Consider the following 25,547-nt stretch of genomic DNA (forward strand, 5'->3'; position numbering starts at 1 on the left):
AAAAACCCACTTTGTCACAACCACTCTTTGGTAATGAGCTCCTCCTTCCACTCACTGCCAGCAACCACATCCTCTTGGCAACTGCCCCCTAGTAATCACCCCCAGCAACCATGTTCCTCTGGCAGCCACTGCTTTAGGGACCCTGACAACTAACCCCCCGACACACACACAGACCCTAGCATCTCCCCTCGTTTGTGGGGTTGGGCCCGAAAATCACAGGATCAGACCCAGGAATCACAGGCTGTTCTTACCCCTCCCCCCTTCACTAATGAACAATGTGCATTTGCTGCCTGGTCTCTGAACTTTCAGAGGTGGCGTTTCCAGCCCCCCCGCCCCAGTGAGAGCTGGGATTCCTCTGCCAATTCCTGACTCCAGGAGCTGAGGATTTAGGGAGAACTCGGGACATGGTGAGAACATCAGGTCTGATCACCCCGGCAGAAAGCATCCTCCCTCCCTGCACACACACACACACACACACACACACACCATGCTCCTAGTGCACCTGCAAGGGTGTTTACACCAACCCAGAGTTCCCCAGGGACGTGCCAGGAAATGCGGAGGCTGGGTAGAGAAAGACACTCGCAGACACAAGGCCTGCCCTGGGGCAGACAGGGAGCATGGTGGAGGTTCCATGAGGTGAAGGGGACACGCTGGGGAAGATAAGATGGAGCTACCCACGAGAAGGAACACAGGATGTGGGGCAGCAGGACAGGCTGGGCGGTCACAAGGTGGGGGATATGGTGGAGGAGAGATGGGGTCAGGGGACGTGGTCTGCCCCCATCTCCTGTCCCCTTCAGTCGATGCCTTGTCACAGGCAGGAAATCCCAGGGGCATTCAGGCCTCGCCCCTCCGATCAGAGAACTCACCGCCAATCTATGGGGCTGCACCACCCTCTTGGCACCACTCCGCTGTGGAGCCCCATGACCCTTCCCCACTAGCTGCAGGGCCCCAGCTACCCCCTGGGATCCTCTGCCGAGAACGTCATGGTCCAGGGCCCCACCCGCCTGCCAAACCACAAGGCCCTGCTGAAAATAGCAGCCCTGGGGCCCTCCCCTCACCAGGCGCCGTGGGGCCATTGCACTGGGCAAGGGGATGGCGCAAGAGCTGCACTGCCTCCTGCTGCTGACGCTGCTGGGCTGGGTGGCGGCGGCTGGGATCGGGGGCCCCCCGAGGCAGGGGGAGACAGCCAGACGGGTCAGCGCCACAGGTGGGAGTTTCTGGGGGAAGCAGTGGCTGAGGGAGACCGTGGGGGGATGCCGGGGCCCCGGGGCCTGGGAGGAGGCTAAGAGGGGAGCAGGGGAGCGTCTGGGCCAGGACTGGGCCCGGGTGATGTCTCAGGGCGGGGGGAGCCGGGGGGGTGTGGGAGAGGCTGGCGAGCTGTGACAGGTTGGAGGATGGGCCAGGCGGTGGCTAGAACGGGGGGCCATGGTGAGGGGGCTGGTCTGTGGGATCAGGCCACGGCGGGGCTGGGGAAAGCTGGGCAGCTGTGACTGAGTGGGGAGGCTTGGGAGGCCATGGCTGGGAAGGAGGCTGGTTCCCAATTTGTGTGTCTCTTCCCTTCCCCCCCAGAGTTGAAGGCTGCAGTCCTGCCCTGTGGAGGGACCGGAGCTCTGTATGGGGACCCCCCCACTCAGCTGTCACTCTTCTGGCTGTGGAGGGGCCCACGGGGCCAGGAGCTGCTGAGCCTGAACGTGACCCTGGGGGAGCCGCCCTCCCGCACCAGGATGGGCATCGGGGCCCAGGGGTCACTGGTGCTGCCCAACGTCTCCACCTTGGATGCAGGCGTCTACAGTTGCCAGTGGGACGGGGACAGCGGGGGGAATGTGCTGCTCAATGTGCCAGGGAGCCGTGAGTCTGGGGAGGGGCGGGTCGAGGGGCTGATGTGGGGGGCAGGGCAGTGGGGCAAGGTCTGGATGGAGGAGACGACTGGGGGGAAGGTGGTGGTTGGAGGGCAGGGTGGGGAGTTAGGGGGCAGGCACTGGAGGAGTGGGGCCAGCCCAGGGGACTAAGCCATGGCAGGCAGTGGGTTGGGGGGCAGAGTGCAGATTTGGGGGGCTGATCCAGGAGGCAGATAGTGTTTTGGGGAATGTTAGGGGGCTGATCCAGTGAGGTGAGGGGGGCAGATCCAGGGGGGCCGTGTCAGGGACTCAAAGGTCCCCTGTCCTTGGCTCTGTATGGCCCTTGGGAGTAACCCCCCTTCGGCGTGACAGCCCCCCGTGAAGGTCACACTCTGTCTCGGGGATAGGCCCTCTGCCCCCGCCACCTCCTGGAACCGCACCAGTGAGCTTTCAGCACGCCTGTCTCTGCCGAGAGCCCCTCGGGGAGTCCACTTGCTCGGCACCCGCCAGGGCTCCCGCCCCCAGAGGGAACAATGCCTCCTGATCTCTAGCCTTCAGTGACTCAGCCAGTGTAACACAGGAGGTTTATTGAGCGTCCGAACCCCGCGCAGGAAACTCTCCGGCCCCTCAGGCCTGGCCTCCCTCAGCACAGCACATCTAGGTCTCTCCCCCATCCAGGTGGGCTCTGGCTGCTCTCCCTCTCCAGTAGAGCCACCCCCTCCTTCCAGCTGAGCCCCCAAGATAATCTACCCTTTGGCCTCTCCTCATCTTTTGTCTTTGGTCCCAGGTAAACAGGTCACTGGGGTCCTCTCTCTTCTGTCCTTTGTGCCCCTCTGGCTGGAACTGGCTGGTCAGGTCACCAGGGTCCTCTCTCCTCAGCCATTTTCCTCCCACTGGCCAGAACCGGCTGACTGCCAAGATGGGCTGAGCCTCTTGGTCACCAGTCACTGGGTCCCCCATCTCCAGGCCATTGTCCAGGGTCCTGGCACCAAGGCGAGGTCACATTTCTTCCTCTGCAACAACAAACCCCCTCCCACCGCCTGGTGCCATAGGAACCAGCATGCTGTCCTACCAGCCCTTCCCTTGGGCCCTGGCTAGATTCTCCCTGGCCAAACCCACGAGCTCCATGAGCCTTCCCCAGAATTTCCCTTTCAACTTCCCCTCCCAGTCGTCCCTCACCAAGCCGAAGGAACCCCTCGCTCTCTTTCCAGACACCAGCTCTAAAGGATGGACCCCTGTGCATTTCTTGGGCCGTAAACGTTCTGCGGCAGCCTTTGCCCGGTGTGCTGGCCCCCATATCTCTAGAGAGAGGTACCTCGCAGCCAGGTACTACCACCAGTGGTACTTCAGGTGGACGACCAGCTGCCTCCTGATCCACCAAAGTTGTGTTTTCCCTCAGGGAGATCTTTCCCGGTACCGGGTCCCTTCTCTCACATGGATCTTTCCCTCCAATCCTCCCCCAGGATCTTCCAAAACCGTGGCCCGCAAGGGCCCTCAGCTTCTTCCAGGTGGGACCCTTCTGCTGCTAGATCTGGAATTCAGATGCTGGGGTCAGAGCCCGGCCCCTGTTGCTGTGCCTGTTTCTCCACCACAGGACAAAGCCTCGGTCTCAGCCCTGTTAAGCCCTATCCCTGGTAACTCACACCCCATTGGAGGTGTTAGTTCCCCTGCTAGGTAGTTTGCTGGTGTCAGGCCAGGCGAGCGCTGTCCGGCCTGTTCTCCAACCCATCCTCCCGTCAGCACCGCCTCTGGAAGCGGATTGGGCACCCCAACCTCCTTGGGGATCCCATTTCAGATGTACCCTTCTTACAGGCCCTTTAACCTGGAGGGTCCGACAACCTCCCTCAGGGTTAGGTTTGCACTGGGCACCACACAGCTGTGCCTGCATCACCTCAGCGCCCATGTCCCAGTGCCCCTGTCTCCCTTCCCATCTACTTCCATGGGGATGAGGTGGCAACTGCCCCACTGGGCTCTTCCCTATGCTCTCTTGTGGAATGAGCCCTCTCCTGGCCCCCGTCTGGAGGACCGAGATCCGGGCTCTCTCGCTTTAGCTCTCCGGGGGTTACGGACGCCAGGTCCGGATCCTGTCTCAGAGAGACACAGTCACTTCCCAAGAGTACATCAAAGCTGATGTGCTGAAGGACCCCAGCTACCAGTCCCCCTGGCCCCCCTCTGAGCCTTCCCGTGTCTGTGTGGGATCTGAGCCAGGAGCGGCTCCAGGCCCCAGCATGCCAAGTGCATGCTTGGGGCGGCAAGCCGCGGGGGGCACTCTGCCGGCGCCACGAGGGCAGCAGGCAGGCTGCCCTCAGCGGTTTGCCTGCAGAGGGTCCGCGGGTCCCGTGGCTTTGGTGGACCTCCCGCAGGTGTGCCTGCGGACCACACCTGCGGGAGGTCCGCCGAAGTCATGGGACCAGTGGACCCTCCGCAGGCAAGCCGCCGAAGGAAGCCTGCCTGCTGTGCTTGCGGCGGTAAAATGCCTACAGCCGCCCCTGATCTGAGCTATCAGCAGGTGAATGGTTTCAGTTGGGGAGCCTTCCCTCCAAGTTACACAGCCCCTTGGTGGAGTTGTCCCACACTGACAAGAGTCTCTCGGTCCCAGAATATCTCCATCCCATGAATGCTCCCCATTGACCCCCACCTTCCACTCCCACTGGGAAGCCAAGATGTCTTCTTGTGCACCCCTGGGCTCAGGCATTAGCGGGGCTCGGAGTAGAAGCCCATCTGCCTCCTCCACTCCCCTGGCCTGCTCTGCCCCAGGAGCTAGCTGGTCGGGATAGACACAGCTGGCTCTCTGAGCCTGCATTACAGGCTGTCCTCCTGCGCTGCCTTAGCCCTTGAAGGCTCTCTTCAGCCAAGATTTCCTTTCTCTTTGGGCATTGCACCACCTGGTGTCCTTTTGCACCGCAGTAATTACAGTTCAGGTCTGTCGGGACCCATGGAGGGGGTCTGCTTGCTCCAGCATTCGTGGGCAGCCGTGCACTGGGCTTCCTGGAGTCCCACCCCTGAGAGGCCTCTGGGTGATTCTCCTTCCAAGTCACCGATGTGGGTTCCTCCCCCTTCTACTGCTAGAGTACCTGCACTTCTCAGTTCTTTGTGCTTCTCAGAGCAGACGTTCAACAGCTGCTCCAATCCCACCCGATTATACCCATCCTCTGCAGGAGTGGCCCTGCACCCTTTCCCCCTTGCAGAGATATTCCCCCAGCAAGGTGGCAACCTCCTTGTACGTGACACCTGGGGTTTCTCATACACCCTCAGGGGTCTATTCAAACTTGAGCAGCAAAGCCTGTTTGAACCATTCATAGTCCCTGGTCTTTACACCAGCCATTTGGCTGAACGCTTCTATGGCCTTGGGACCTAGCAACGGGGTGTAACAGTGTCAGCACCCACCTCTTGCAAGCCCCCCTCTGGTTGAGCACATCTGTGTTCTTTAGTTCTGGTGACCCTTTTCGGTGGTCCTCTGGCTGAGTCACACACACTGTCTGCATGTGAACAGACCCCCTTCCGATGTATACAGTCCACTGGGGCCTATCTCAGTGCCCCTCTGGTGGCGTCTCTCTAGCCCTCCCTGGGCTTTGGACTTTAAATAGTCCAGCCATGGTATGGGGCCATATCCCCAGGGCTGCTTCTCTGGAGACATGATCTTCGTGCAGACCTCCCTGGGCCAAGTCCTTACTCAGTCCCCACAGCCAACCAAGAGCTTCTTCTTTGCTCCCCTGGTCCCTGTTAGCAGATTGTCTTTGGCTCAGTCCTAGCCACCAGCCAGGAGCCTCTCGCTCCCCCGGTCCCTACTAGCAGATTGTCTTTGGTTCTGCTGCTCGTCCAGCCAGGCACACACTCTTTTCTTCTCCAGCTCCACAAAGCTACTAATGACAGCTGTCGTCTGCAGCTCCTTTTCTAGGGCCCTCCTGGCCCCAGCCAGCAGCCCCTCTGATTAATTGCAGCAAAGAGTCCTGTGGCACTTTATAGACTAACAGACACGTATTGGAGCATGAGCTTTCGTGGGATGCATCCGACTAAGTGAGTATTCACCCACGAAGCTCATGCTCCAAAACGTCTGTTAGTCTATCAGGTGCCACAGGATTCTTTGCTGCTCTTACAGATCCAGACTAACATGGCTACCCCTCTGATACTCTGATTAATTGCTTCCTCATCACTCTAAGCCACTTGGAGGACTTTTCCACCACTCCTCTCCTGGGATGGGAGTGGCAGAATCCTGAGGCCTTGTTCAGCCCATCACAGGGGTTAGACAGCTGTGCCTATCCATCGGGTCATCCTGATTCAAATCACAAGCCTCCTCACAGGCAGTGCGGGAGGAATCGATATACTCCCTCCCCCCTACCCCATTACATTGGGGAACACTTTGGCATCTAGGCTTCCTGCGGAATTGGCACCTTGGGGCGGGGCCAGCTCTAGGTTTTTTGCCACCCCAAGCAAAAAAATATTTGGCTGCCCCCCATCCCAGCCCTGGGCTCTCTCCCCCCACCCACACCCCCTGCTGCCCCAGCTCTGGGCTGCCTCCTTCTCCCCCATTGCCCCCTCCCACACCTCCTGCTGTCCCAGCCCTGGGCTCTCCCCCACCACCTGCACCCTCCTTCCGCCGCAGCCCTGAGTCACTGGTAACTCGCTCCCAGGGCGGGTCATTCAGCAGGAAGTTTGGATGTGCACAGACAGGGGCGGCTGTAGGCATTTTGCCACCCCAAGCATGGCAGGCAGGCTGCCTTTGGCAGCTTGCCTGCGGGAGGTCTGCCAAAGCAGCGGGACCAGCGGACCCTCCACAGGTAAGCTGCTGAAGGCCCTCGCGGCAACCGGCAGAGCGCCCCCAGTGGCTTGCCGCCCCAAGCACACATTTGGCGTGCTGGTGCCTGGAGCTGCCCCTGTGCACAGAACAGCCAGGACTGGTTCCCGTATGGTTACGGAACTGCAGTAAAGTGGAACAATTTTCAGCTTGTGTGATTGGAGGATCTCTGGATGCAGATTGTAAGACTGTCCTCCATAAATGAGGAAAAGTTGAGGTGCCTCTATTATTCTTTTGTTCCACTCTTTGTTTCTATGGAGAATTTGCCAAGGCAGCATCACCATCTTCCTTTTAAACAAACAAACAAACAAACAAAGGCAATGGCTGTTGAAAATAGCAATCCCAGTCCTAATAACCACGGGGAAGCATTTCTTGCTCAATTTTATCCTACTTTTTGTACAGCCAGTTACAGTGGATCAGGATATTGGATTTGGGAGAAATGAAGTAACAGCTGCCCAAACTGAGCTTGAGCACTCCTGAATTTTGAGGTGTTCAAATCTGGAAGGCAGGTGCTGGGTGTGTGTGTGGGGGGGAGGCTGTGCACTCCGTGGGGGAGCACGGCAGCATGTATGCAGCAGTGTGTCTGGGGCTGCGTGGAGCCAGACACGCTGGTCTGAGTGGCACAGTAACGGGGCTGGGGGGTTGGAGAAGGGGTAGGAAGTTCGAGGGGGCAGTCAAGGGACAGGGAGCAGGGGGGGTTGGATGGGGCAGAGGTTCAGGAGGGCAGTCAGGGGACAGGCAGCAGTTGGATAGGCATGGGAGTCCCAGGGATTTGTCAGGGGACAGGTAGGGGGTGGGGTCCTAGGGGGGAAGTTGGAGGGGTCTCAGGAGGGGGCAGTTGGGGACAAGGAAAAGGGAGGCTAAGATAGGAGGTGGGGTCCTGGGGGGCAGTTAGGGGCAGGGGTCCTGGGAGGGGGTGATCAAGGGACAGGGAGCAGGTGGGGAGTTGGATGGGTTGGGGTTTCTGTGGGGGGCAGTTGGAGGGAGTGGATGGTGGCAGGGTGGGGCTACCGTCCCTCCCTGTGGAGTGTCCTATTTTTTGAATGTTAAAATATGGGCTCCCCACCCTGCACAGTGCAGCTCTCCTCAGCTGCAGCATGAGGTCTCAGCTACCTCACTCCCTACCCCTCCCTTTCCAGTCGGTGGTGGCCAAGGGAATGCTGGGAAATGTAGTTCTTTCTCTGCTCCAGGGCTGGCTCTATAGGCAGGGAGCTAACCAAGGAACTACAGCTCCCAGGGCCCCCTGTTCGTTCTCAGCTCCCATGCTGGTTCCTTGCCGCCCCTGCAAATGGGCTGCCCCAAGCATGTGCTTGCTTTGCTGGTGTCTAGAGCCGCCCCTGCCTCAGGGTCCCTCCCCACTTATCCTGTGGCAGGTCCTCTTGCCCACCTCTCCTCCAGCTCCAGGAGAGGGCAGGGGACCTGGGGGCTGATCCAGAGGGCAGAGACTGGGGTGGACACGGGGCTGGGCTGTGGTCTGAGCTCACTCTCATCCCTGCCAGGGGAGCACTACATCTCTGGGACCCAGGGGGGGCAGGTCGTGCTCCCCTGCGCCGCGGGAAATGCCACTGCTGTGGACTGGTTCAGGGATGCAAACAACGGGACCCACCAGTTTCACCACGCTGGCCCTCGGCACCGGCCCAACAGCAGTGCCCTGCTCATCGAGAGGCTGGAATCAGGGGATGCCGGGCAGTACCGGTGTCAGGCCGGGAACCAGAACTGGACTGTGCACCTGCACCTGGGAGGTGAGGGACCCTGCTGTGCCCCCGTCTAAAGTTTCAGAAAACTGAACATCCTTGTCCGGTCCCCTGCCCTTCTCTGAAACCCCCAAACTCACTCCTTCCCCCCTTCCTCCATCACTCGCTCTCCCTCACCCTCACCCACTCGCTCATTTTCACTGGGCTGGGGCAGGGGGTTGAAGTGAAGGGAGGGTGAGGGCTCTGGCTGGGGTGCAGGCTTTGGGGTGGGGCCAGGGATGAGGGGTTTAGGGTGCAGGAGGGGCTCCAGGCTGGGAGGTCGGGCTGAGGGATTTGGAGTGGGAGGTGGCTCCAAACTTGGTCATGGGTTGGGGTGTGGGAGGGGGTGAGGGCTCCAGCTGGGGGTTTGGGCTCCAAGTGGGGTGAGAAATGAGGGGTCATGAGTGTGGGAGGGGGCTCAGGGCTGGGGCAGAAGGTTGGAGTTGGGGGGCTGAGGGCTCCTCTGGGGTCAGGGATGAGGGGTTTGGGGTGCGGGTAGTAGGCTCTGGGAGGGAGTTTGGGTGCGGGAGGGGGCTCAGGGCTGGGGCAGAGGGTTGGGATGTGGGCTCTGGTGGGGAGTTTGGGTGCAGGAGGGGGCTCAGGGCTGGGGCAGGGGGTTGAGGTGCAGGAGGGGGTTTGGGGTGCAGACTCCGGGCGGTGCTGACATCAAACAGCTCTGGGGAAGCAGACGGCATGTCCCTCCAGCTCCTAGGTGTAGGGGACAGGGGTTACACATGGTGCCCGTGCCCGCAGGCACCGTCCCCACAGTTCCCATTGGACGCAGTTCCCAGCCAATGGGAGCTGTGGAGTTGGTGCTTGGGGTGGAGGTATCGCATGGAGCCCCCTTGGCCGCCCCTCCCCCTTGGAGCTGAGGGACATTTTGCTGCTTCCTAGGAGCTGCATTAAGCTGGGCAGGGAGCCTGCCAGCCCCGCACCAACCAGACTTTTAATGGCCAGGTCAGCGGTGCTGACCAGTGCTGCCAAGGTCCCTTTTCGACTGGGCGTTCCAGTCAAAAACCGGACACCTGGCAACCCTAGTTCCTGCTGACACCCCGGCACCCCGATTGCCTCCTGCCCTCTGCTCCTGCCTTCCTGCCCTACAACCCCCCAGGCCCTTCCTGTCCCATCCCTGAGTGTCCCTGTCCCCCGCAGGGGAGCCGTCATTCTCAGTGCTGGCAGGGGACACAGCCCGTCTCCCCTGCAGTGGCTCCATGCCGGGTGTCTGGGTCCAAGGCTCCCTGGCCTGGAAGCGGCTGGACCCGGGGATCTCGTGGCAGCAGCTGGTGGAGCTGACAGCTCGGCGCTACGGAGCCTACAAGTTCCAGCTCGCCCTGGGCATGGGGGCAGCCCTGGTGCTGCCGGCAGTGACAATCGACCAGGCTGGGACCTACCTCTGTGTCCAGGGGAACCACAGCCACGCTGTGGAGCTGGAGGTCACGGCCCGCACAGGTAGGGGGCAGAGTGACCGGGGGGGAAGGATCACAGCCCGCACAGGTAGGGGGCAGAGTGACCGGAGGGGAGGGGTCATGGCCCACACAGGTAGGGGGCAGAGTGACCCGGGGGGGTCACAGCCCGCACAGGTAGGGGGCAGAGTGACCGAAGGGGGGGGGTCACAGCCGCACAGGTAGGGGGCAGAGTGACCGGAGGGGGGGGTCACAGCCCGCACAGGTAGGGGGCAGAGTGACCGGAGGAGAGGGGTCATGGCCTGCACAGGTAGGGGGCAGAGTGACCGGGGGGGAGGGGTCACAGCCCACACAGGTAGGGGGCAGAGTGACCGGAGGGGGGGTCACAGCCCGCACAGGTAGGGGGCAGAGTGACCGGAGGGGTTCACAGCCTGCACAGGTAGGGGGCAGAGTGACCGGAGGGGGGGAGGGGGTCACAGCCTGCACAGGTAGGGGGCAGAGTGACCGGAGGGGTTCACAGCCTGCACAGGTAGGGGACAGAGTGACCGGGGGGGGTCACAGCCTGCACAGGTAGGGGGCAGAGTGACTGGAGGGGAGGGGTCACGGCCCACACACGTAGGGGGCAGAGTGACCGGGGGGGGTCACAGCCCGCACAGGTAGGGGGCAGAGTGACCGGGGGGGAGGGGTCACAGCCTGCACAGGTAGGGGGCAGAGTGACCGGGGGGGGTCACAGCCCGCACAGGTAGGGGGCAGGTTGACCGGGGGGGTCACAGCCCGCACAGGTAGGGGGCAGAGTGACCGGAGGGGAGGGGTCACGGCCCACACAGGTAGGGGGCAGAGTGACCGGAGGGGGGGGTCACAGCCCGCACAGGTAGGAGGCAGAGTGACCGGAGGGGTTCACAGCTTGCACAGGTAGGGGGCAGAGTGACCGGAGGGGGGGGGTCACAGCCCGCACAGGTAGGGGGCAGAGTGACCGGAAGGGAGGGGTCATGGCCCACACAGGTAGGAGGGAGAGTGACTGGGGGGGAGGGGTCACAGCCCGCACAGGTAGGGGGCAGAGTGACCGGAAGGGAGGGGTCATGGCCCACACAGGTAGGGGGCAGAGTGACCAGGGGGGGTCACAGCCCGCACAGGTAGGAGGCAGAGTGACCGGAGGGGAGGGGTCATGGCCCACACAGGTAGGGGGCAGAGTGATCGGGGGAGGGGTCACGGCCCGCACAGGTAGGGGGCAGAGTGACCTGGGAGAGGGGTCACGGCCTGCACAGGTAGGGGGCAGAGTGACCATGGGGGCTAGGGTGGGTTGTGGGGCAGGAGGGTGGTGATGTCTCTGGCCAGGGGGTGGGGGCATTAGTGGGGGTGCGTACAGGGGGACAGTAGCAAGGGGGGACACAGGGGGAATATGGGGGGTGAGGCCAGGCCCATGACAATGTCTCTGGGCAGGGGGTGGGGGCATTAGTGGGGGTGGGTACAGGGGGACAGTAGCAGTGGAGATATAGGGGGGGTGAGGCCAGGCCCATGACGATGTCTCTGCCCAGGGGTTGGGGGCATTAGTGAGGGTGGGCACAGAGGGACAGTAGCAGGGGGGACACAGGGGGTAAAGGGGTGAGCCAGGCCCGTGATGATGTCTCTGGCCAGGGGGTGGGGGCATTAGTTGAGGTGGGTACAGGGGGGCAGTAGCAGGGGGGGACACAGGGGGAATATGAGGGGTGAGGCCAGGCCCGTGATGAGGTGTCTGCCCAGGAGGGTGGGGGCATTAGTGGGGGTGGGTACGGGGGGCAGTAGTGGGGGAGATGTGGGGAGGACATGGGGGGGGTGAGACCAGGCCCGTGATGATGACTCTGCCCATGGGGTGGGGGCATTAGTGGGGGTGGGTACAGGGGGGCAGTAGCAGGGGGGACACAGAGGAGATATTGGGGGGTGAGGCCAGGCCCGTGACGATGTCTCTGCCCGGGAGGGTGGGGGCATTAGTGGGGGTGGGTACAGGGGGACAGTAACGGGGGATATGGGGAGGACATGTGGGGGTGAGGCCAGGCCCGTGACGATGTCTCTGCCCAGGAGGGTGGTGGTATTAGGAAGGGTGGGTACAGGGGGGCAGTAGTGGGGGAGATGTGGGGAGGACATGGGAGAGTGAGGCCAGGCCCATGACAATGTCTCTGCACAGGGGGTGGGGGTATTAGTGAGGGTGGGTACAGGGTGGCAGTAGCAGGGGCGACACAGGGGGGATATGGGGGCTGAGGCCAGGCCCATGACGATGTCTCTGCCCAGGAGGGTGGCAGCCCTGGATCGTGGGAGCTGCGGCATTTGGATACGTTGCTATTGGCCTGGCCTCCTTGTTTGGATACTACCAGATCCGCCGAGGTGAGTGGGGGGCCGGGACACCCCCAATCCTGACCCACGTCTCAGGCCCTCTTTGCAGAGCTTCCCCCAGCCCGCTCTGTGTGGTGGGATGGGTGGGTGTGACTGGGCTCAGCCCTCAGGGCTCCGGGGAGGGGGTCCCCACTGTGGGGGGTGCCTTCCCCCTCAGATGGTACCTTCAGTTCTAGGGTGATTACCCCGGCCATAGGGAGGAGAGGTCAAGTAGGGGCAGAGCGGAACAGGTGCTCAGTGGGGTGGGAAGTGCTGGGTGGGGCGGGGGGGCTAGCTGAGTGCTGGAGGGTGCTGCATAAGGTGTGGCAAGTGACTCGTCGGGGGGAGAGGTGCTGAGTGAGGTGGCTGGGTGGGGGAGAAGCACTGGGTGCTGGGGGAACTAGAGGGGTGTCTGGGGGTCAGGGAGGGCTGGCCCCCCTGAGCCCCCCTTACCACCCTGTGCTGTCTGATTCCAGCCCTGCAGACCAGGAGGAGGAGGAAACGCCTGATGGATCCGGCCAGGAGGTGACCTGGGTGGGGAGAACCTGCTACCTGGGCTGGGGAGGGAGGGTCTGTTCCCCGGGCAGGATGGGGGTATCTCTGGGAGCTGGAAGGGGGGTCTGTGTGGGCTGTGGAGAGGGGGCTGCTGGAAGCAGGAGGGTCCTTGGCTGGGTGGGAGGCTCTGGGGTGTCTGGCAGCCAGGCACAGGATGTCTCTGACCCACACGGTGTCTGTGGGGTCTCTGGGAGTGGTGGGAGGCAGGGTGGGCCGGGGTTTCTGCCTGGCAGTGGCAGGGGTGTGTGTGTGGAGTTTGTGATTCTGATTTCCCGATGATGATTACTCCATTTCCAGGTTTTTCAAGGTGACTGGGAATGGGGCTCACACCCCCTACGGGAATGTCCTGCCCCTTGCAGACACCGCTGGTGAGTGCCCCCTTCTACCCAGCGCTCCCAGCCCCCAACCGCCACTGCCCCCCAGCACCTTCTACCCAGCACCCACAGCCCCTGCCCCCCACAGGAACAACCTGCCCCCAGCAGACACCCTTAGTGTGTGGTCCCTGCCTCCACTGGGTCCCCAACACGCCGACAGCTCCTTTTGCCCCCCAACACACACCCTGCCTGCCACAAGAACAGTCTGCCCCTACAAACACAGCTCGTGACTGTCCCCCACACCCCATTGCCCCCCTGCTTCCCCACTCTCTACAGGAACACCCTGCCCCCCAGGTGAGTGCTCCCCCTCTATTTTCATAGTGATCAAGGCCCAAAGAGCCTGTTGGATCAGCCTAATCCCCTGACTTTCACAGCCCATTGTAACCCCCCCATATGGACCCGTTGCATTGAAGTGGTTTAGTCCCAAGGAGGCTGAGCTGTTGTGGCCCCAGGCAGAGAATAGGGGAGCCTGGGGTGCCCCCAACGCCTGCAGCAGCCCACAGCCCCCCAGTGTCCCAGCCAATCTGACCTGGGGAAAGAATCCTTCCTGACCCTGCAAAGGGCCATGAGAATGTCTCTGAGCACAGGAGCCAGCCCCACCAGCCAAGTGCCAAGAGGGCTCTCTGACCCCCCTCAGAGCCTGCCCGCCTGCCTGGTGTCCCCTCCCCAGCGCGGCCGGTCCCTGGTGCTTCACAGGAAGGGGAAAATGAAACTGGGAATCCAGCCAGCCAAAGGGTGGGCAAGTTCCTTCCTGACCCTGCAAGTGACAGGCCACAGCCCTGAAGCATGCGACTGGATCATAGGCATTGTCTTAATGCAGAGACCCCCTCGCCTTGTGTACCCTCACTCCAGTCACCCAGGGGGCTGCGTCCCCACCATCGGCCCAGGGAGGGGCATGCTGATGCCCTGCTTCTTTCCAGCTCCAGGGCTTGTGGAGCTCAACCCCAGGGATAGCCAGTTGCCACAACTGTCTGCACTGACCCCCTCCCCCTGCTCCCACCCAGGCCAGCTGGTGTGCCGCCCCTCGCCCGTGCCGCCCTTCCCTCACTGTGCATCTTCTGAGGGCCCCGCTCTGACCCTGCCCCTGTTCCCAGGTGTCAGGCAGACAAATGCAGTGCCCTATGAGAATGTGGCACTGGATGCAAGAGGGCAGGGGAGGCCAGTGCCTGCAGAGGGGCCCATCAGTACTGTTGAATCAGAGGGTGAGTATCAGAACCCCCTTGAGGTGACCCCAACCCAGCCCCCCCCCCCCCCGCCCCGTCTCTCCAAGCACTGCAGGAGTGGGATGCAGAGAGGGGGCAGAGGAACAGAGGATGGGAGTGATGGGGGGCACATACTGGGGTGGGATGTGTGACGGGGTCCCCGGGGTCCTCTCCCTAGCCTGGGCTGTCTCTCACAATGCCTGGCTAGTGACCAGCAGCAACCCTTCCAGGCGCTGTGATCACTCTGCCCAACCACATGTGGAGCCCCACACCCAGCTAGATTGTATGACTGCTCCCAGAGCCACTCATGAATGCTCCCAGAGAAAGGCACCAGCCAGATCCCCCCAGCTCCCAGCACTGTGCCTCAGGAATGTACCGTCTTGCCCTGCTCAAGACGAGCAGTGCAACTTTATTAATTGGGTCCCCACTTCGTCAGTGGAAAGTGGACATACAGCAGCCTTTGTAAACCTGAGCACATTTACCAAACCCGTCACGCAAAGTGACTGGTAAAGATAAACAGTTAAACAAGTGTATTGACTACAAAAAAGAAGTTTTAAGTGATATTAAGTGATAGGCAAAAAGTCAGAGTTAGTTATCGAAAGAAATAAACTATAAGCCTGAGTCTAACCTCTCAACCCTATTAGACTGGGCAATAACTAGATTACGCAGTTTTTCTCACCCCCCTGGATATTGCAGTTCCTAGTACACAGATTTCACTCTGGAAGCCTGGCCCAGTCCCCTCAGCTGGAGTCTTCAGAGTATCCTTGTTGCTTGCAGTGTAGGTGGGGGCAGGAGAAAGGCCCAGCATGGGGCCCCTGTATCTGTTTTATACCCTCAGTCCCATGTGCTTGTGTCATGGAGTTCCCGGGCAATGCTCTAGATCTGCTCCCCACAAAGCCAGGCAGGACTTTGGGGAGCCTCCTCTCCCTTGGAGCAGACTTGTTCAGGGCAAGAAGCTCACACGGCTTCACCTCCTGGGTCTCTCCTTGGAGCATTCAGCATCCTCTGCCCCTCCGTGCACTTCCCACAGTGAGTCCGCCCCAGCAGGGTCCTGGGGGGGCCACAGGGTCCTGCACCACCACTTCGCAGTCAGACGTGACTCTCAGCCAGCCAGTAACACAGAGGTTTATTCGATGAGAGGAACAGGGTCTAAAACAGAGCTTGTAGGTACAGAAAACAGGACCCCTCGGCCGGGTCCATTCTGGGGTCCAGTGAGCCAGACCTCCACATCTGCCCTCACTTCCCGTCCTCAGACAGCTCCAAACTGAAACCCCCTCCAGCCCCTCCTTCTCTGCTGAGCTCCTTTCCTGGGCCAGGAGGTCACCTGACCTCCTTGTTCTCCCCCACCTTTAGCATCCTCTTGCAGAGGGGAAGGGCCTGGCCATTAGTTGCCAGGAGACTGAGTGTTGGCCAGAAACTGAGGAACCCACACAGGATTGGGGGGGTTGGACTAATACCTCCTGAGGTCCCTTCCAACCCTGATATTCTATGAATTGTATTCAGAGGAAACATTAAGAACAGCCCCACTTCGTCACAGCTTGGAACACACAAGTCCAGGCCTGTCTGGGGCATTGCTGAGTCCCCAGGCCAGGCGGAGCAATTCCCCTGGTGGGGCCTCATGAAGGGGAGTCATTGCATCCTAGCTCCCTTGCTGGACAATGGCTGGTGATGGTTGTTCGACACTCACCCGGGCGTCGGTTACTTTCCTCGCTGTTGCCTCTAGGGAGCTAGTATCTGGCTGATTCCCCAACTTACAGCATGTTTCAGTGACAACCACACAACACAATCTCATAACTTCACATGCACTAAAGACACACATCGATGGATAGAGAAATGACTCTCAGCAGATCATAACCTTTCCCCGGTACATTACAAGGCCTGCTTTCTATGTGAGATCACCAGTATATACAAATGAGAAGTATGGGGGTTCAAGGACACTCCCCCAAGGTATAGAATGTCACAGGTGTGATGGGAATACAGCCAGATGAGGGGTGGGGGGTACTGAGGGGGCAGGGGCACATAGCAGGGGAAAGGAGGGATAATGGGGACCCAGATGGGATGGGAGGCAGCAATGGGGGCCAGCCACAGGCAGGAAGAGCCACGAAGGAGGTTCATGGGCCACAGAATGGGGTGATGGCCAGTCAGGGAAAGTGATTGGCATGGGGTGCAGTGGGTGGGAGGGGCAGGGGGACTACAGGGAGAGATGGAGGAGGGGATACTCCCCCCCCCCACCCGCCCAGAGGGCTGTATGGAGCGAGAGATGCAGCTCAGCACAGGGAGGGACCAAAGTAAAGGCGACTGGGGGGCGAAGACCCACATTGACACCCCCTCTCCCCATAGATGAGGAGGAGTATGAGCACCCGGACAGTGAGGAAGAACCAGCACCTGAGGGTGAGTGGGAGGCAGGAGAAACGGGGAGCTGTGGTTAGAGAGGGGTGTTGGGGCATGACAGGGCAGCGATAGGGTGGAGAGGGCGCTGGGAGGGGCCAGGATGGTGGGCATGGGGAAGGGTGATGGAAGGGGCCAGGCTGCCCCCCCCCAAGGCCATTGTTTGGGGTCACCTGTTTTGTTTTTCTCTCTTGGCTCCAGATGGCGATGGCTATGAAAACACCAATGGGGACATGAAACTGTGTATGGGGGACAAGGGGTCCAGCGGTAACAGCCTCCCCAAAACCACCCCCATCTCCCCCCTCCCTTACCCTGCACCAGCCACTCAACAGGGGATGAGACGGGACTGACCTCCCTGAGCCTGCCAGTCCCTGCCCTGGGGCCAGATGGGAGCCGGTGCCTCCTGGAGAATGGCCCCGTATCCCATGCCCCATCCCCTGAGCCAGCCAATCCCTGCCCTGGGGCTGGATGGGAGATGGCACCCCCTAGAGGGGAGAGGCCCCATGCCCATACCCCGACCCCCAGAGCCAGCCAGTCCCTGCCCTGGGGTTGGATGGGAGCCAGTGACCCCTAGAGGGGAGAGGCCCCATGTCCCATTCCCCACCCCCCTGAGCCGGCCAGTCCCTGCCCTGGGGCCGGATGGGAGACGGTTTCCCCTAGAGGGGAGAGGCCCCATATCCCATTCCCTGACTCCAGAGCCAGCCAATCCCTGCCCTGGGGCCGGATAGGAAACAGCGCCCCCTAGAGGGGAGAGGCCCCATGTCCCATTCCCTGACCCCAGAGCCAGCCAATCCCTGCCCTGGGGCCGGATAGGAAACAGCGCCCCCTAGAGGGGAGAGGCCCCATGTCCCATTCCCTGACCCCAGAGCCAGCCAATCCCTGCCCTGGGGCCAGATGGGAGACGGCGCCCCCTAGAGGGGAGAGGCCCCATGTCCCATTCCCTGACCCCAGAGCCAGCCAATCCCTGCCCTGGGGCCGGATGGGAGACGGCGCCCCCTAGAGGGGACAGGCCCCATGTCCCATTCCCTGACCCCAGAGCCAGCCAATCCCTGCCCTGGGGCCAGATGGGAGACGGAGCCCCCTAGAGGGGAAAGGCCCCATATCCCATTCCCTGACCCCAGAGCCAGCCAATCCCTGCCCTGGGGCCGGATGGGAGACGGCGCCCCCTAGAGGGGAGAGGCCCCATGTCCCATTCCCTGACCCCAGAGCCAGCCAATCCCTGCCCTGGGGCCAGATGGGAGATGGCGCCCCCTAGAGGGGAAAGGCCCCATATCCCATTCCCTGACCCCAGAGCCAGCCAATCCCTGCCCTGGGGCCGGATGGGAGACGGCGCCCCCTAGAGGGGAGAGGCCCCGTGTCCCATTCCCTGACCCCAGAGCCAGCCAATCCCTGCCCTGGGGCCAGATGGGAGACGGCGCCCCCTAGAGGGGAAAGGCCCCATATCCCATTCCCTGACCCCAGAGCCAGCCAATCCCTGCCCTGGGGCCGGATAGGAAACAGCGCCCCCTAGAGGGGAGAGGCCCCATGTCCCATTCCCTGACCCCAGAGCCAGCCAATCCCTGCCCTGGGGCCAGATGGGAGACGGCGCCCCCTAGAGGGGAAAGGCCCCATATCCCATTCCCTGACCCCAGAGCCAGCCAATCCCTGCCCTGGGGCCGGATGGGAGACGGCGCCCCCTAGAGGGGAGAGGCCCCATGTCCCATTCCCTGACCCCAGAGCCAGCCAATCCCTGCCCTGGGGCCAGATGGGAGATGGCGCCCCCTAGAGGGGAAAGGCCCCATATCCCATTCCCTGACCCCAGAGCCAGCCAATCCCTGCCCTGGGGCCGGATGGGAGACGGCGCCCCCTAGAGGGGAGAGGCCCCGTGTCCCATTCCCCTGACGCCCTCCCGTCCTTCCCCCAGACGGCGCCTGCTACGAGAACAGTCTGGAGGAGAACAGAGCAGGAGGCAACTGGGCTTCAGGTAATGGGGGACTTGGATGGGGGGCAGGGCTGAGAGCGGGGTCCTGGCTGGGGAATGGGGGGACAGGGCTGAGAGCGGGGTCCTGGCTGGGGAATGGGGGGCAGGGCTGAGAGTGGGGTCCTGGCTGGGGAATGGGGGGGGCAGACCTGTGAGTGGGGTCGTGGGTGGGGAAGGGAGGGCAGGGCTGAGAGTGGGGTCCTGGCTGGGGAATGGGGGGGGCAGACCTGTGAGTGGGGTCCTGGCTGGGGAAGGGGGAGGCAGGGCTGAGAGCGGGGTCCTGGCTGGGGAATGGGGGGGGCAGGCCTGAGAGTGGGGTCGTGGGTGGGGAAGGAGGCGGGGCAGGGCTTAGAGTGGGGTCCTGAGTGGGAATGGAGGGGCAGGACTGAGAGCGAGGTCCTGAGTGGGGAATGGGGGGCAGGACTGAGAGCGGGGTCCTGGCTGGGGAAGAGGGGGCAGGACTGAGAGCGGGGTCCTGAGTGGGGAATGGGGGGCAGGGCTGAGAGCGGGGTCCTGAGTGGGGAAGGGAGGACAGGGCTGAGAGCGAGGTCCCGAGTGAGGAATGGGGGACAGGGCTGAGAGCGAGGTCCTGAGTGGGGAATGGGGGGCAGGACTGAGAGCGGGGTCCTGGCTGGGGAAGAGGGGGCAGGACTGAGAGCGGGGTCCTGAGTGGGGAATGGGGGGCAGGGCTGAGAGCGGGGTCCTGAGTGGGGAAGGGAGGACAGGGCTGAGAGCGAGGTCCTGAGTGGGGAATGTGGGGGCAGACCTGAGAGTAGGGTCGTGGGTGGGGAATTGGGGGCAGGGCTGAGAGCGGGGTCCTGGCTGGGGAAGGGGGAGGCAGGGCTGAGAGTGGGGTCCTGAGTGGGGAATGGGGGGCAGGGCTGAGAGCAAGGTCCTGAGTGGGGAATGGGGGGCAGGGCTGAGAGCGGAGTTCTGGCTGGGGAAGGGGGAGGCAGAGCTGAGAGTGGGGTCCTGGGTGGGGAATGAGGGGCAGGGCTGAGAGCCGGGTCCTGGCTGGGGAAGAGGGAGGCAGGGCTGAGAGTGGGGTCCTGGGTGGGGAAGGGGGGGCAGGACTGAGAGCAGGATCTTGGGGCGGGGAGGGGTGAGGCTGTGGTGTGGCCCTAGGTGGCAGGTTTGTATAATTTTTGGTGGTGCCCAAAATGGTGGTGCCCCCCCACTCCTGCCCTGTAAGCCGATATAAAATGCAGCTACAATGCGTTGGCACCACAAGATTACAAGGGTCAATTAAAAGTGGAAAGTCAGAAGCAGCACTTGCCTGCTTCAATATACGGTATTATATTTTGTTGCAGCTGTTGCGACAAAGTGGAAATGTTCTTAATGTTTTCTCTGAATATTGTGTGGGTGCCTCAGTTTCCCCTGCAAGATGCCCACTGAAGGTGTTGGGGACAAAGAGATCAGATGGCCTCCTTGTCCGGAAGAGACACAAAGGCCAAAGGAGAGAGTGTCAGTTTGGAGCTGGCTGGGGAAATGGGGAGAGGCCCAGAACTTGGGTCTAGGCTCCCCACCCTCCAAGATGGATCTGACTGAGGGGTCCTGTTTTCTGTACCTACAAGCTCTGTTTTAGACTGTGATCCTGTCATCTAATAAACCACCTGTTTTACCGGCTGGCTGAGTCACGTCTGACTGCAGAGTTGGGGTGCAGGGACCTCTGGTTGCCCCAGGACCTGCCTGGGCAGACTCGCTGCGGAAAGCGCACAGTGTGGAAGGGCATGCTGAATGCTCCGAGGTCAGACCCAGGAAGGTGTAAGCTTCTTGCCCTGCAGACAGTATGCTCAGAGAGAGGAGGCTCCCCCAGAGTCCTGACTGGCTTTGTATGGAGTAGTTCCAAAGCATCCCAGCATCCCCTTCCACACCAGGTGCTTCCCAGAAGTCTGCACAGGCACTGACACTCCCTCCTCTGGCCTTCGTCTCTTTTCCAGGCATTAGGAGGCCACCTGATCCCTTTGTTCTCTGACACCTTCAGTTGGCACCTTGCAGGGGCGAGGCCCAGGCCATCAGTTACCAGGAGACAGGGTGTCGGCCATTCTCTGTGCAGACAGTATCACAGGGGCCCACCTGGGCTCTGCAACAATCACACACCCTGATCCCCCCACCTAGATACCTAAGAACTGCACAGGGGAAACTGAGGCACCCACACAGTATTCGGAGAAAACATTAAGAACATTCCCACTTTGTAACACCTGTACACGACTAGTTATATACTTAACGGGTGTAAAATAATCAAGTATTGTGCTAAACACAATGATATTCCAAACTGACCACCAAATTTAAGTTGCACGTTTTTCCCCTCAAGTGAGGGCTGTGGGATGGGGCTGGGGATGAGGGGTTCACAGTGCAGGAGGGTGCTCAGGGTTGGGGTGCTTGGGGTGCAGGCTCTGGGGTGGGGCAGGGCTGGGGATAAGGAACTTGGGATGCAGACAGGCTGCCCCAGGGCTAGGGCCAGAGAGGACACCCCCCCCCCCGCACTGGCAGGAGCAAGCTCCAGGGAAGGGACCCCTGCTCGTCTCCCCACCCTCCCGCCCCTGGCAGCACACTCACTCTGCACCACGGTCACTGCACATGCTCCTAAGGAGTCTCTCAGGTCCAGAAAGCCCCCTCGCCTCCCCTATGGTGGGTACTGGGGCGGGGAGGAGACAGCTCCCAAGGCCAGGCCGGGTGTGCCTCCTTTCCCCTCCTCTCTCCCTCTTCCCCTCCCCGGTGCTCCAAGAGGCTGCTGATCTCTGTAGCCTTAGGCCGAAGCAGCACAAGCAAGGGAGGGGGCACCCGCTGGTTTTCTTTCAGGCAGGGAAGCTCCGAGCCGGGGCGGGGGCAGGGCCAGGGGAGAAACCCAGCTCCAAATATTGGTGGAGCACAGCCCCCAGCCTTGAATATTCCTGGTGCTCGGGCACCACAAGCCCATATATCCTGCCGGCCCTGGGTGTGGCGGGGGGAGAGCTGAGTGTGGAGTTTCGGGGGGTCTCCTCTGGGCTGACAGAGCCCCCTGCCCTGCACCCCCAGTTCCACAGCTTCCCCCGTATCTCTCACTGGTCTCCCCCATCCCGGTCCCCAGACGCTGCCCACTACACAAATGCTCGCCAGGGCCCCGGGGCCGAAGACCAGGTCTCTGAAGGTAACAGTGTGGGGTGCTGGCAGGGGGCTGCCCGGAGATCACACCCCGCTCCCAGGCATCCCCCTGGGCGGGAGGGGCCCATCACCCTGGGGTTTAGGGGTGGGTGGGGATCTGCGCACCTAGGGCAATGGTTTCCCAGGTTTGTCCAGAGCATCACCCTGGTAACAACACCCCTGCAACCATTCATCACCCCGGTAACGGCTCCCCTGGTGACACTGGCCTATGGCCCCGGTAACGGGATCCCTGGTAACTCCAGGCAGCCCAGAGGCTTGCCCCAGTAGGGTGCCCCTGCCCCACAGCCCATCGGAGGGGAGCAGGCGCAGGCTGCTACTGACAGGGATGCCCCCCGTGTTGGCAGATAGCGAGTGTTACGAGAACACGGAGGAGGACAGCGCCCCGCTGAGCCCCGGAGCTGTGCGGCTCGTAACAGGTGATGGGCTCAGGGATGGTGGGGTCCCTGGGTTGGGGGGCTTGGGATCAGTCTTCCACCAGAGGATCTGCATGTGTCTGGGATCCCAGGGTGCCTATAGGGGGCGCTGTGTGTGTGTGAATCCCATGGAGCTTGTAGAAGGCACTGTGTGTGGGGGATCCCAAGGTGCCTGTAGGGAGCACTATGTGTGTGTGTGTGTGTGTGTGTGTGAATTCCATGTAGCCTGTAGGAGGTGTGGTATGTGTGTGTGAGGCAGCGAGTCCTGGGGTGCCTGTAGGGGCAGTGTGTGTGTGTGTGTGTGTGTGTGTGTGTGTGTGTGTGTGTGTGTGTGTGTGTGTGTGTGTGAATTCCATGGAGCCTGTAGGAGGTGTGGTGTGTGTGTGAGGCGGCGAGTCCTGGGGTGCCTGTAGGGGCACTGTGTGTGTGTGTGTGTGTGTGAATTCCATGGAGCCTGTAGGAGGTGTGGTATGTGTGTGTGAGGCGACGAGTCCTGGGGTGCCTGTAGGGGCACTCTGTGTGTGTGTGTGTGTGTGTGTGTGTGTGTGTGTGTGTGTGTGTGTGTGTGTGTGTGTGTGTGTGAATTCCATGGAGCCTGTAGGAGGTGTGGTATGTGTGTGTGAGGCGGCGAGTCCTGGGGTGCCTGTAGCGGGCACTGTGTTTGGAGGGGGATCCTGAAGTGCCCATACGGGGTGCTGTGTGTGTTTGTGCTTGTGGGGTAAATCCCAGGTGCCTGTCGGGGGTGTTGTGTGTGTGTATCCCGGGGTGCCTGTAGGGGGCACTGTGTGTGTGTGTGTGTATCCCGGGGTGCCTGTAGGGGGCACTGTGTGTGTGTGTGTGTATCTGGGGTGCCTGTAGGGGGCGCTGTGTATGTGTGTATCTGGGGTGCCTGTAGGGGCGGCGCTGTGTGTGTGGGGGGGGGATCCCAGGGTGCCTGTAGGGGGCACTGTGTGAGTGTGGATCCCAGGATGCCTGTAGGGGGAGCTCTGTGTGTGTGTGTATCCCGGGGTGCCTGTAGGGGGAGCTATGTGTGTGTGTGTATCCCGGGGTGCCTGTAGGGGGCACTGTGTGTGTTTGTGTGTGTGTGGGAGGATCCCAGGGTGCCTGTAGGGGGCGCTCTGTGTGTGTGTGTGTGTGTGTGTATCCCAGGGTACCTGTAGGGGGCACTGTGTGTGGGGGGAGGGTGATCCCAGGGTGCCTGTAGGGGGCACTATGTGTGTTTGTGTGGATTCCGGGGTGCCTGTAGGGGGTGCTGTGTGTGTGTGGATCCCGGGGTGCCTGTAGGGAACGCTGTGTGGCCTCACTCAGTGGCTGGTCTCTCCCCGCAGACCTGCGGATGCTGCTGCTGGGTGCATGTGAGGAGCCGGAGCGGGATCGGCAGGACGGACACAGTGAGGGCTCTGCTGGTGAGAGGGGCTAGGAGCTCCCCCGGGGGGGTGAAGGGTCCCCAGACCTTTCCCTGATGCCCCCTTGTTCCCCACAGGCTCCCAGGCCTATGAGGAGATGGCCGGGGCTCTGTATGCAGCCCCTGTCCGGCACCTCCGCCTCCGGGACTGCAGCCAGGAGGAAGGTGAGCGCCAGGAATGGGGCTGGGACCCCAATATCCCACTCAGGGTCACCTGCATATCCCAGCACCCCAAACCCCCTTACCTGGGGTCATCATATTTCAGCACCCCTGAGTTCCCCTCCCTGGGGTCACCCCATATCCTAGTGCCCTGAGCCCCCATCCCAATTGTCACTACTATAGCCAGTGCCCCAATCCCCCTCCCTGAGTCACTCTCATACCCTAGTACCCTGACACCCCTGGGGTCACCCCATCACCCAGCCCCCCTCCCTGGGGTGACCCCAATATCCCAGCATGCACGGACCATCCCTGGCCTTGGGGCCTCCACACCAGGCCCTCTCACTGATGCACCCAAGATGTTTCTGCCCCTCCCCAGGGCCAGGGGTGTAGGGGGAGGCTCCCCAGGAGAAGGGCTGGGAGGGGCTCAGCCCTCCACCTCCCCCAGCGGAAATGAGGTGTGTATGGGGGGTGGAGTGGGGGCAACAGCCCCCCCAGGCCCTGGCTTTGATTCCGGCTCCCGTCCTCAGATGCCGATTCCTACGAGAACATGGAGGGGGGGCCGGGCTGCGTCCTGCCCTCCTGGGAGGGGAGCGTGGAACTGCGAGGAGACGGTGAGTGATGGGTGGGTGGTGGTGAGATAGGCACTGGGGGGTATCCGGGGCAGGGTCTGGGGGCAGAGGTCAGTGGGGGGGGCACCCCTGGGCTCTCACCTGTTTTATTTTCATTGCAGCTGCTGGGTTAAGGGCCCCAGGGTCTGTCGGAGCTGAACCCCCCAGGCGAGGGGTGCCCCGGAGCCTGACTCGGGACTAGGAGACGCCACCCCTGGGCCAAGACAGGCAGCGAGTGTAGCTGAGCCCACGAGCACAGGGCTCCCGGCAGGGCCCCGCGCCCCCATGGATCTGCTCCCCATCCCGGCCCCACGTCCTGGGTTCCACTGCCAGGGACGGCCCCAAGGCTGCGGGGGGGCCATGGGCTCCAGGAGCTGCATCGCAGGGCTCCAGTCACTGTTCCCATGGCTCTGCACTGGCCAGCCGCCGACACTGTGCCCCCAGGTGCCTCTGGCCTGCTCCCTACCCGTGCTCAGCTGCCTCACACAGCCAGGTCCATCCAGCTGGGCTGAACCGCATTCCCGCGGCGTCTGACACGTGCATGTCCAGGCTGGGGACAGCCCCCCCATGTCTGTATTCCCCTATGACATGCTGGGGACAGGCCTCCCCATGTCTGTACCCACCCCCCAATGACATGCTGGGGACAGGCCCCCGGTGTCTGTACTCCCCATGACAAGCTGGGGACAGGGCCCCCCAGCGTTTGTCCCCACCACCCCATTACACGCTGGGAACACACTGCCCACCCTCCCGAGCAGCAATCTCTCCCCACACATTTCCACTGCCCCTTGGCCTGATGTGTAGGAAGAGCAGGGGCCATGGCAGGCAAAATGCCCCCCAAACCGCCCCCACCCCCACCAGTGTGCCTCCATCCCTAATAAATCCTATTATCTTTGGTCTGAGTTTGTGTCACTGGGGTCATGTTACAGCCAGAAGTGGGACGGGCCTGGGGTTGGGAACCAGGACTCCTAGGTTCTTTCCCTGGCTCTTGGGGGGGCGGGGTCTGGTGGTTAGAGCAGGGCTGGCTGGGAGCCAGGACTCCTGGGTTCTCTCCCCAGCTCTGGGTAGGGAGTGCGACTTAGTGAGTTAGAATGGGGTTGGTGGGGTGCGGGAAGAGACTGCGAGCCAGGACACCTGGGGTCTGAGAACAATGGAAAAACCTTGTCCCTCCTGCCCCATTGAGAACAATGGAAGCTGAGTTCTCTGAACACTGGCCTTGTATGGCTC

The 25,547-nt window shown here is 61.8% G+C and overlaps 1 protein-coding gene across 2 annotated transcripts; it reads left to right on the forward strand.

Moving 5' to 3' along the window:
- The first annotated feature begins 630 nt into the window (after nt 1–630).
- CD19 (CD19 molecule) lies at nt 631–25,222 on the forward strand. Of its 2 annotated transcripts, none has more exons than XM_050955907.1 (17): nt 631–728; nt 1,570–1,848; nt 8,133–8,375; nt 9,519–9,815; nt 12,035–12,127; nt 12,592–12,640; nt 12,968–13,038; nt 14,139–14,246; nt 16,587–16,637; nt 16,836–16,901; nt 18,538–18,597; nt 21,665–21,724; nt 22,083–22,154; nt 23,480–23,557; nt 23,635–23,721; nt 24,243–24,326; nt 24,446–25,222. In XM_050955907.1, exons 1-17 carry the CDS (start codon nt 665–667, stop codon nt 24,523–24,525), a joined length of 1,842 nt encoding a protein of 613 aa, XP_050811864.1. In that variant the 5' UTR covers nt 631–664; the 3' UTR covers nt 24,526–25,222. The 2 variants fall into 2 exon arrangements, with proteins under 2 accessions (XP_050811864.1, XP_050811863.1); XM_050955906.1 differs by lacking the exon at nt 631–728 and adding an exon at nt 1,081–1,207.
- Nucleotides 25,223–25,547: the final 325 nt, after the last annotated feature.

This window comes from Gopherus flavomarginatus, chromosome 5 (genome assembly GCF_025201925.1).
Source record: "Gopherus flavomarginatus isolate rGopFla2 chromosome 5, rGopFla2.mat.asm, whole genome shotgun sequence".
Taxonomy (NCBI): Eukaryota; Metazoa; Chordata; order Testudines; family Testudinidae; genus Gopherus; species Gopherus flavomarginatus.

Bases quoted from the DNA above. Each gene is read 5' to 3' on its own strand.
- CD19 (XM_050955906.1), top strand. From the start codon at position 1,093: ATGGCGCAAGAGCTGCACTGCCTCCTGCTGCTGACGCTGCTGGGCTGG. The intron at 12,641-12,967 runs GTGACCTGGGTG...CTCCATTTCCAG, and splicing joins CTGATGGATCCGGCCAGGAG to GTTTTTCAAGGTGACTGGGA. The intron at 16,902-18,537 runs GTAACAGCCTCC...TCCTTCCCCCAG, and splicing joins GGGGGACAAGGGGTCCAGCG to ACGGCGCCTGCTACGAGAAC.